Below are 11,821 nucleotides of genomic sequence, written 5' to 3'. Positions count from 1 at the left end.
AACTCCTTTATCTCTAATACTTAATCAATATATTCTTGCTTTTCTTAGAATTCCATAACCTACAATGTCCATAGTACCGTTTCCTTTCTAATCCTTATGCCCATTTTCCTATTCTTGCTTCATTGCACTGATCAGCTCCTTTAATAAAATGCTCAAAAAAGAAGTGAAGTATTAAATCAGTAGGTGCTAAGTCTAAACTGGGATACTTATAGAAGCTCATCATCAGATCAATGTTGCCTGGAGGTTTGTGACAGTGGAAAACCAAATGGGAGGCCTGTAAAGTAGGAATTATGAATCTTTGTTATATCTACATTAGTTCCATAGCTGTCACTACATAGAACTCACTCTTCCCTAAATTTCTGTGTTCACACAATTATCTTTTTTTTTTCCTTTTCCTTTCTTTGTCCTTCTCATGCATTCATCAGGATCAGTTGGGACATCTTCCATGAGAAAACCTCAGAGTAGCTCAACCTAAAAGATGTACACCTAGGCCTCCTTTCCCAAGTCTGAATGGTCAATTTACATCTGACGTCAGTGTTCTCAGCTCACTGTTCATAATGAAACCAAGAATTTGTCCACACAGACTAAGAATTTCCCACATCCTTATTAGGCATGCCTTCTCCCCTGCAGAGGTTCTCACCCAGAGGGTCCCCATCTTTTCACCAGAGACAGGTCAGCCATTCAGGAAGAGGATCCAGTGGGCAGGAAATGTGAAGGAACCAAGTGGGAACTATATGAAGAACTATGTGAACACAAGTATACAGACTCCCCCTCATTCTTGCCAAGTATTGCTCTTCTGTAGACACCTCCAACAAGGGTCCTCATCTAAAGCTGCTCATGGAGCAACAAACAGGCAGAAGCACGGGAGGAGAGCAGGAGATAGTTCAGCAATACCAAGTTCTCAAACCTGTGGCAGGCATAATTTCTCATCCCAGGAGTTTTGCTCTGCAAGTGTCCTTTGTTCCCAGGGAAAACAGTTGGGGCTATAGGGTGGGAGTCAGAAAAGAACTGAAGAAACATTAGACAGACTCTATCTGTGTAATGACCACAGTTTATATAAATGTATGTAAAAAATAATAAAAGTATAATAAAATGTCACTTTAACATGCCAAAAATCAAGGCCACCAGGGTCAAAGACAGTCAAATGAACAGTCATGGGAATGGGATATCAAAAGCAGAGTGTCTGAAATGCAAAGGAAGTTTAGATGCAGCTTTTACACATTAGTCTTAGCATCCAATTGCAGGATAGAAAGTTAAAAAGAACCAATATTAACTGAAAACGTGCTCTATATTATACTTTTTTTTTTTAATGATAAGAAAAAATATTCAGATGGGCGAAATAGGCTTGCTTGAAGTCACACAATCTGTGAACAGTTGAGCCAGGATTAAAACACAAGGCCATCTGGCTCAGAACCTTACCGTTTCCACAATACCAAACTCTCAGGGAAGAAGAATAAAATGGAGACCTGGTCAAGGTGCATCAATTTCAAGGTACAGGATCCTTCTAGAGAGACAGGTCAGCTTATATGCTTGAAATGGGAAAATGCATAAACATCACCTGTATTGAATCTGACTCCCCATATTTCCATCTTTGTACAAGAATTTTACATATATCTTTAGGGGTCATGCTAAGCCCCTCCATATGATGTAGTTTCTAGGAATGGATTTTTTTTTTTTCCTCAAGCTTTCTTCATGTCCTTTGTTGGGACTTACTGTATGACCAAAATTATGCCAAGCTAATATTAGCAACTTCACAATGTCTGGTTATTGTTAATGTAGTATAATAAAGAATATGTCACTTGACAATAGTCTATATACATAATTTGTTCTACAGACCATGACTTTAAAAATTTTTACATACCATGTTGAAAATGTTCTTCATTTAAGATTATTTTCCATCATCTTTGCTGAGCTAGGTATCATCTCACTATAGACATGAATTCTCTTATTAAATTTTATCTATAAAGATGTCCCATAAGTATCAATCAGGTTCCTAGTATTTATTAAGGCTTGAGCTAATACTGAGAAGGCTTTTCTGTGTTCAGTTCATTATGATTTTACCACCGTTATGAATTCTCTGGTGTACAGTGAGTTGTGACTTCTGGATGAACGCTTTCCCACATACAGTGCACCGATAGGGTCTTTCCCCGGTATGAATTCTCCGATGTAAAACAAGGTCTGACTTCTGGGAAAAGGCCTTTCCACACTCAGCACACACGTAAGGTTTCTCTCCTGTATGAATGCGCTGATGCCCCGGGAGGTGGGACTTCTGAGAGAAGGCTTTCCCACATTCACTGCATATATAAGGTTTTTCTCCTGTGTGAATTCTCTGATGTCCAATGAGATGTGATTTCTGACAGAAGGCTTTTCCGCATTCACTGCATTTATAGGGTTTCTCTCCAGTATGTGTTCTCTGATGTATGATGAGCTGTGACTTCCGGGAGAAGGTCTTTCCACATTCAGTACATTCATAAGGTTTCTCCCCAGTATGAATTAACTGATGTGTAATGAGTTCTGTCTTCCTGCTGAAGGCTTCCTCACATTGAGCACATTTGTAGGGTTTCTCCCCAGTGTGAATTCTTTTATGTATAATGAGGTGGGACTTCTCACAGAAGGCTTTCCCACATTCAGTACATTCATATGGCTTCTCTCCAGTATGAGCTCTATGATGTATAATCAGCTGTGACTTCTGGGAGAAGGCCTTCCCACACTCTCTACATCCGTAAGGTTTCTCTCCAGTGTGAATTCTCTGATGTATAATAAGGGGGGATTTCTGGGAGAAGGCTTTCCCACATTCACTACATTGATACGGTTTTTCCCCGGTGTGAACTCTCTGATGTATAATGAGGGATGACTTTTGAGAGAAAGCTTTTCCACATTCAGAACATTCATAAGGTTTCTCCCCAGTATGAGTTCTCTGATGTACAATGAGATGAAACTTCTCACTGAAGGCTTTCCCACATGCACCACAATCATATGGTTTCTTTCCAGTATGAATTCGTTGATGTACAATGAGCTGTGACTTCTTAGCAAAGGCTTTTCCACAGGTAATACATACACAGGTTTTCTCCTTAGTTTCAACATTGTGATATTGAATAAGGGATTGTTTACTATTAAAAATGTTTCCACACTGATTATTATTACAGGGCAATACTCCATTGTGAATTATTTCAAGATTAGAATCAGATGCACCATGGCTAGATGATTTTCCACATCCAAAACTCTCATCAGGGTTTTTTCTTGAATTGCTCTTATTACAGCTGTGTAGGTCAACATTGTATTTCAAGTTCTTTTTAAATACATCATAGTTATGGGATCTTTGCCTTAAAGTATCTGGCTCTATGCACTCGTGAAATATTTTTCCCAGTGGATATTTATGGCCTGACTCCACAGTGACGGTTTTGTTGTTGATGACTGCTACTTGCCTGAAAAGTCTGTCTTGGTTTTCCTGACATCTCTGCAGCTGGCCACCATCTTGACTGACTTTTAAGATGGAGTAAAATGAACCATCCTTTGTGACTCCTTTCAGGATATTATTACGGAAGGAAACAGACCCCAAAATACATGATTTGGTGTTGTCAAGGTTACTTTTCCTGTCTAAAAAAAGAAAGAAAGAAAGAAAGAAATAAAACAACTGTAAAGAACAATGAACAGAATGCAGAAGAACAGAACAAATGACTAATTCAATGTAGCTGATGAACTCAGAGCACAGGGATGGGGACAGGCCATCTCGTAGGAGAGTACAGCATAGAGTACGATCAAATGAATGGATGGGAACAGATGTTAAAGAGAAAAAGACTCATGGGAAAATTAGAACTGAAGGACACAGAAAAGTATCTGTGTTACCACTCTAATCTGGATTACTCTTTTAGAATCTTTCCATTTTCTCTGCTTTCTAAACGGAAACCTTTTTCACCTTTTGAATTCATTTTTCTTATAAACCATTGTTATATATATACTTAACTACTTTTATCCTGCCACCACTATCCACAGAAATAAGGTCCCTCTGTACTCAAAATACTTAAACTCTCCTCAGTCTAGTTTCCTAATTAAAAACTAATACAAGCAACAGAAAAATCCAAGATCCTGCTATGGATTCAGAATCAGATTCACACTTAGAACCCAAGATTATATTCCACTACTTGTCATAAATGCCTTCTATATGAACCAAGGGAAACTAGCAACGTTCTCTCAGAAAAGCCTTAATTCTCTAACTTCAGGTTTTGTTCAGATATGCTCTCCCCACCACAATCTGCCTTTAACCTCCTGCTTCAGCATCATCAACACTTTGTGTACTTTCAAAGCAGCTACAGCTGCATGCTCTGAAAAAATGCCTTCTCAAATTATTATATCTTTAGATTCTCATTTTCTCTAATTTTTAAAACATCAACTATATTTGACATATAATGGTGTAGAGCCCCATACCTGAAGGTCTTACTATCTAAAATGCGACCTACGTTCTTGGGAGGAATTTGCCTTTCTATTGCCTCTCATAAAAGGTGTTAAAGATATACATATATGCAGAGAGAAAGATCAATAAGAAATAGCTGCCCCTTATAAAAGCTCACAGTTATTTAATTATTTGTTTAATGCCTACTAAATTCTCAGCACAGGGACAAAGAATAGAGATTTCAGTAGGAACAGAATGTAAACCTCAGGTATCAATCAATTAAGAAAACAAGACAAACTGATACTTCACTTCCCTTGTCTCCCATCTGCCTGATTTTCATCCGGATAGACCCAGTCTGGCATGTCTCTCTTTATGATCCATGGATCTTCTCCTTGTTCCAACTTAGAGATGACATCTGGTTTGGAAACTGGATATCCTATTAAATGGAAATCACAGAGGAACTGGGAAAAAGTGGAGGTGTAGTTTCAGGAAGGCTACAAGGAAGCAATCCAGGGGGCCCTTAGCAAAAACAGTGACCTCCGTATGGGAAGGTCTGAAGATCATTAAAGTCCTTATATATGTCAGGAACTACAAACCACAGCACCTGATGAGGAAAGGCACTTGGATGGGCAAGTCTGAGTCAGGCAGGGAAGCCATCCTTACCCATTGAGACCAGGTGGCTGAAGTTCTCCAGCATCACATCCCTGTACAGGGTCCTCTGAGCGGGGTCCAGTTGCTGCCACTCCTCTTGGGTAAAATCCACAGCCACATCCTTGAATGATACTAAGGCCTGTAATAGTATATTCTTATTCAATCTGAAGTGATCATTCTCATCATTTCTACTGCAGTATATAAAACTAAACTACACCCAGTTTTGCATCACGGTATTTGGGAGGAATAAAACAAAATCCTGGCTTTACAAGAAGAGCTAGATACAGATCAGGAAACAGAAGATGCTTACTTGATGCAAATGGTAACTTAATAAATGATAAGGGCAGCATGCAAATAACTGAGAGGAAGACAGATTATTCAAAGAATAATACTGAAACAACCGGATAGTCAACAGAAGAATTAATGTTGAATCCATATGTTAAAGGTAGAATTGTAATTCACATATTAAAGTGCTAACCACCAGTTTCTCAGAATGTGACCTTATTTGGAAACAGGGCCATTGCAGATGTAATTCTATGAGGTATAATCTCATGAGTCTACAATCCACATGACTGATGTATCAAAAGGACAGATTTGAACAGACAGACACACGTAGAAGAAAGATGATATGAAGAGACACAAGATGGTCATCTACAAGCCAAGGAGAGAGGCCTAGAATTGACTGTTCCCTCACAGCCTTCAGAAGGAATCAACCCTGCTGACAACTTGAGTTTTGACTTCTAGCTTCTAGAACTATGAGACAGTAAGTTTCTGTTGTTTAGTCCACCAAGTTTGTGGTACTTTGCCACAGTAACCCTGGCAAACAAATACACCATATCTTACGTCTTGGATAACAGAAAACATAGATTCTGGATGAGCAAAAATTTAAACTCTAAAAAGACAGCCAAGAGCATTAAAGTAACAAAACAAAATATGGGAAGACTTTTAGTAATAATTATAGAGCAGAGAAAGCAAAATATTAAAAAAAATAATTATAGAGCAGAGAAAGTAAAACATTAAAGGTAAAACACACATATGGAGAATCACAGAATGTCAGAGTTCTGCAAAATCATAATCTAATCCCCTCATTTTATAGGAAAATAATTATAGCTTCTCCTCAATAAACAGTTTCCTTATATATGCAATACTTAATAACATAATGAAGTACATCAATTACAACAGCAATACTGAAAACAGATATAATGAGAAATATGCAGAAAAAATGATGAAAAAAAAGTAACAGATTATTGATGTGACATTAAAATAAGAGATGTGGGTAAGTGTAGTCATAAGGTATTTCTGGAGGGAAAAGTGACTATTTTAATTATGTCACCATCATGTTCACAACAACTGTCATCTAATAGCAGAACCTGAGTGATCTCTATTATTTTAAACTGTTTTTCAGCTCTTCCCCCTAAAAATTTCATTATTATCAAATGTTGCTTTCAGAAAAAGAAAAATTAAACACTGTTTCAAATAGCCACATTGCCCTGCTTAAAAGCATCCTTAGGTTCCAACCTTGTATACACAATCAGTCTCGCCTCAGCCATCTCAACCTTAAAGGACCTCTGATCCCACACCAAGTCCCACAGTCACACCATCAAGCTGCCAGGCACTTAGTTTGTCCTTTAAACAGCCTTCTTAATTTTCTCATTTTACATATATAAGAAAAACTGCAGATTAGTGGTTAAGTACTTGGCAGAGACTATATACACTGAATGTATGATTAACTCGCAGATTTAAAAGCAGGTGTTCTGAATCGAGAGCTTGAGTTCTTGACCACGCACTCCACACTACCTCCTTGATACTGTAAATAAGATCTTTTGTATCTTACTGTTTTAATAACACCCTTGGGCAAACTTCCCATGAAACACCCTATTTTTCAGTTTTCCTCAAATTCTCAGCCTTCCTAAAACCACTCTACTTTTTCCACTTTCGCAAGTGTTTCTCATCCTTATCCTACTTCCCTCATGATCCAAAGTTCAATAATCTTCGATGCCTATTTTCTACTTCCTTGGAAAGCTGGTTGATCCCTAGCTCTGCCTCAGCAGTTCCTGGCTCCCATGTCTATTACAGAACTTTTATTTGTCAAGACTGGTTTCCATATCTATTTACCCAAGTTTCCTCTGCATTCCTCCAGGAAAAAACCACACCTAAATCTTCTTGAGATACTCCACAGCCAGCCAGTGCATATGACATACATTAGGTACTCAACAAAGTGTTTGCTAAAAGGAATGAATGACGATTATAGAGAATAAAAGGAAGTTCATGTTTAGTTAAAAATACTTTTGTGCATTAATCAGTTAGAGTCTTTTGATCTGAAGAACAGTGACATGAGGAAAAAAAATACATGTGGAATATAGAGCAAATCCATTCTGACAGGAAGATTAATAAATGAAATTCTAATGTTCAGATTTTGCTTTATTAATTTTACTCAAATGCTTTGGGGTGCCTGGGTGGCTCAGTCAGTAAGTGTCTGCCTTTGGCTCAGGTCATAATCTCAGGGTCCTGGGATCAAACCCTGTGTGGAGCTCTCCTGCTCCCTCTCCCTTTGCTCCTCCCCCCAACACTTGTGCATGCTTTCTCTCCCAAATAAATAAAGTCTTTAAAAAATTACACTCAAATGCGTCAATAAACTAAGTATGTATAAATTTTGTTAATTGTGAGAAAAATAACCAGTGGAAAATTGTATTTTTATCATCTGTAAACACCTTTTTGTGGCTTGGATGACTGGGATATTGGAGTTGGAGGAGAGCAGGTGTTAGAAAGAGAAAGGAAGAATAGACATGTGTGCAAACAATGACTTCACTTCTGGACACTCTGGAAAAAATAAATCCCTCTTCCTACAGGGAGAGGCATATAATCAGTTAATTAGCTCTGGAAGCTGGATGTATTAAGCTAATAACAAATCCATTTTCCTTCTCTAAAGCTGCTCTAACAGAAATACAAGACTAATCAGATAGGTGATTTTAAACTTTCCAGTAGCCACAATCAAAAACCAATTTTCAAATATATATATGTATATCTCCCAATACATTAAAAATATCATTTTGAAGTGTAACCAATCTTTAAAAATTACTAGTGAGCTTTTGGGAACTAGATCTTTAAACTCAGTGTGTATTCTACACTTATGGCACATCTCAATTCAGACTAGCCAATTTAAAGTGTTTAGTGACATATGGCTGGTGGCTCTATGCTGGACAGCATAATTGGAAGCTACTGACATCCAAAAGAAAACAACCCCATCTTTTTGCAATAGAACTCACTTGTTAAGCTTTACTGTAAAATATACATGAGATTTCTAGATTTGACAATAACAGTGATGATGACACAATACTAAAAATAACAACAACTAACACTTAATGTGGAACAAACCCTCCCCAGATACACTTACGGGCATGGTTTGATTTGCTTAACTCTCACAACAACCCTATAAGGATTCCAATCTCCATTTTAAAGAGAAAAAAACAGTCCCAGTTCAACCAGGCTGCAAAGAAATATTATGCATCTGCCAAGATAATAAGGAAATTTGGGTACTGTCATGGGAAGATATTAAAAAACCTTTACATGAGACAGTAAAGTAAAAAACCAGTTGCAGCATGGAATGTTTACTGTAACATTATTTTCCAAAGGAAAAACACAATAAAGAGACACTCGGATATTTGTACTTTCATACATACACACTGATCACAGTTACACTCATACTGAAAATATCTGGAAGATTACAAATGGTGAACACTGATAATCCCAGGGGGATGAGAGTTTAAGTTAAAAAATCAGTTTTTAAATTTTTATCATTTATATAGTTTAAAATTTATATACTGTGTATATAGCCAATGTTGGCAAGGAGAAAAAGTAAGACAAGCTATTAAAAACAGAAGCGCAGAGAAGGAACTGGTTTTGAGTTGGACAGTGATGCTACATAATCTGAAGTCACAGCAAAGGGTATGAGCACCAGGGGCCCGTGCTCTACAAAGCTTTGCCAGATAATTATAATTTTAAGAACTGCCCTTTGGGAGGAAAATATATTTTGGAAGACCATTCAAAATGTACCCATTCTGTGTTATTTAGACAATAGGACAATAGGAAGCCTCTGTAAATCAATGCGGTCCTCTAAACCAGAAATCTAACAAATTTTTTCCATAAAGTTTGTATTTTCAGCATTGCAGGCCATACGGTCTCTGTTGTACTTACCCACGATGGCACCGTGGCAAGGCAACAGCCATAGACAATAATACGTGAACAAAGGTTATGGCTGTGCTGCCAGTGAAACTGTTCATAAAAATAGAGAACTGGATTTGGCCTATAGGCCAGAGTCTGATGAGCCCAGCTCTGAAGATTAAGGTTCAAGGCATTTGGCTATGGCATTATGATACCTTCCCTCTAAAAGAGAGCATTTGATGATACAGCTATAAGAAAGCTACTGTTGCATTTACCCCAGGAGTGTTGGTGAGAACACTGTGTACTCCATCACCTAGTGAAAGACCCAGAATGGAAATCTGTTTTAGTCTTCCGCAGCAAGAAATAAAATGGAGAGAAATGTATCTGTTTTCTCTTTAGAAGACTGCAAATCATGACACTGATGATGTCTGCAAGATCAGAAAACTTGGTACATCCATTTTTAAAAATGTTTTCAGGCCAGGTTATCCAAATGTTACCTAGAAACCCTTTCTAGGTCTTGATCTTTATTTTGGCTACCTTTTCCCTACTCCAAATTTTAGCTGTCTGTACTTTCCCATTTGACTGGGCAGAAAATGAAAGAGGAAATTTTAAAAATTAAAGATAAAAGCAACTCACCTGGGACTTCATTTTCTGCTCTCTTCTAAAAGGGCAGATGCCTGAAAGAGCAAAACTGGTGATGAAAAGGACATTTTCACAGACTAGACTTGGTCCGCAGCTTCCCCATTCACCAATCCAGAAACATTCACCGCTAGACATCAGGTGGATGATGGACAACAAGGCACAAGGTTGTTTGGTCCTTGTAGAAGGGTCAGGAAGCACTAGGTGAAGGAGTCCTCTTATGACTACACTATAATAAACAGAACTTGATCAAGATGATTTAATTGTATAGATATGTTTCATATTGACTCACTAACAGCTTATTATTCCCCTATGAACCAGTAATTCTATTGGTAGAATAGTTTTATAAGGCAATAAACATGAATAGATTTACAGTAAGATTAACAGCAGATGGACTTCCTTGGCAATAAGAATGGCCATGACCAAACGGAAACCTGAGAAATGTATTCCCTTATTCCCTGGAAAGAATCAACACTTGAATTCCAATAATCTACCAAGAGGTCTTTCATATTTTCCCTCAACTCAGCACAAATTCTCCTGCCAATCGATATTCATGGACCAAAATGCTAATGTTAAGATGTTTTCTGTTTAAACTGTAATTGCAGGTTTTCGACCGTGCAGTCATCTGCCTATAAAAATGGTGATAGGTTGGAACCACTTATACAAGAGAATATACTGCAATGCAGGATGGTATATACCTGGTCGATTTTTCTCAGCCCCAGGAGGAGTCATGCAGACAAGACTGAACTGGTTCAGAGGCACTGAATGCTCCCATGACAGGGAGACTGTTTTATGTGCTGTTTTCCAGGCGCTGTCAAAACTGATCTGGAAGGAAACAACCAAAATAGCGATGCTCATGTCTGGGTACCCGGCAGGTGTTCATTTAAGTGTTTCTTGAATAAAATATAAAATGACTTCAACAAGCTTAGGAAAAGGCCGAAAGTCACACTTTTGGTAATAATGCATCCTTTTTTATTTGTTCGGTCTTGTTTCAAAATGATCATGGGGGGGGGGGGGGTGGGGAGGCACCAGGCTTAGGGTGCAATGGTGAACCGAGAAGGGGTCTGACGTTTAAGAAATCAAGGGATGCCTAAAATGGCAATTTTAACTGTATGTAAAAGTCTTTCCCAGTAAATTGGGGCTGATCATCGTGACTAATCGCATTATTGCTCCGTCCAAATTTCTGAATCCTAGGGCCTAGCAATGACACACCCACAGAATTCCCCCATGACCACCATATCACGGACCACGAAAGGGATATCCCGGTCATTTAGTCCAAGCCCCCTCCCCACTCACTGATTCTCCAGAGTCCCCTAAATCACTGACCCCAGTCAGTCCCCTTACACGCCATTTCTGATCCCACAGACAACCCCATCACTGACACATCATTGCCCAATTACTAATCTCGTCCCTCACTCCAACTCTGACTCCCCAAAAAACCCGACACCGATGGCACAAACCTCCCCACAACGTCCCCACCCCTGACTTCATAAACCTCCACTGACCCTCGCGAACCCCTCCCCTCCTGTTACCAATTAAACGGACTCACCGCACGGGCCCGCCTTCTGCCTTGCGGCTCTGTTATCATGCCCCGAGCCGCCCACCACCGCTCTAGCAGGGACGGCTGTCACAGCCATACTGGCGAACTCTCCAGCTTCCTGTCTGGGAGAGTGCAGCGCGGGGCTCCCGAGCCTGCGCTGTTCCGTACTGGGCGGCTTTGCCCACTCGGCCGCCCCGGCTGCTTTGTTCAGGAGGCAAGATGGCGGCTCCCAGGCTGTGCCTCGTGCTGGGAGCCGCCACCTTGAGAGTCCGGTCGGGTCCGTACGGCGGAAAAATTCGATTTATTCCTAACTTTGGACTGTGCCACGGTGGCAGGGAGGGCAGGAGGCAGACGACGGAAGGGAGGATAATACAGACCAGTGAAGTGTATTATCTTAACCAGAGAGGATAATACAGACCTCTCTGAGGTGCAGAGAGATT

General features: G+C 39.3%; 1 protein-coding gene across 3 annotated transcripts; it reads right to left on the bottom strand.

Moving 5' to 3' along the window:
• Positions 1-1,037: 1,037 nt before the first annotated feature.
• Positions 1,038-11,617, bottom strand: ZNF300 (zinc finger protein 300). Of its 3 annotated transcripts, none has more exons than XM_032337282.1 (6): positions 11,391-11,617; positions 10,540-10,666; positions 9,839-10,041; positions 5,054-5,180; positions 4,704-4,826; positions 1,038-3,597 (listed from the first exon to the last, which is right to left on the bottom strand). In XM_032337282.1, the coding sequence occupies exons 1-6, from the start codon at positions 11,427-11,429 to the stop codon at positions 2,042-2,044; spliced, it is 2,175 nt and encodes a 724-aa protein (XP_032193173.1). In that variant the 5' UTR covers positions 11,430-11,617; the 3' UTR covers positions 1,038-2,041. The 3 variants fall into 3 exon arrangements, with proteins under 3 accessions (XP_032193173.1, XP_032193174.1, XP_032193175.1); XM_032337283.1 differs by having other exon boundaries at positions 9,839-9,879; positions 11,391-11,614; XM_032337284.1 differs by lacking the exon at positions 11,391-11,617 and having other exon boundaries at positions 9,839-10,070; positions 10,540-10,625.
• Between the last annotated feature and the right edge of the window lie 204 nt (positions 11,618-11,821).

Source organism: Mustela erminea, chromosome 3 (genome assembly GCF_009829155.1).
Source record: "Mustela erminea isolate mMusErm1 chromosome 3, mMusErm1.Pri, whole genome shotgun sequence".
Lineage (NCBI taxonomy): Eukaryota > Metazoa > Chordata > Mammalia > Carnivora > Mustelidae > Mustela > Mustela erminea.
The sequence above is the reverse complement of the archived record's forward strand: the minus strand, read 5'-3'. Positions and strand labels throughout refer to the sequence as shown.

Coding starts and splice junctions, on each gene's coding strand:
- ZNF300 (XM_032337282.1), bottom strand. CDS start 11,429: ATGATAACAGAGCCGCAAGGCAGAAGGCGGGCCCGTGCG. Junction 10,667..11,390: donor GCAGAAGGCGGGCCCGTGCG/GTGAGTCCGTTT, acceptor GTTTCCTTCCAG/ATCAGTTTTGACAGCGCCTG. Junction 5,181..9,838: donor AGCAGAAAATGAAGTCCCAG/GTGAGTTGCTTT, acceptor ATACTATTACAG/GCCTTAGTATCATTCAAGGA.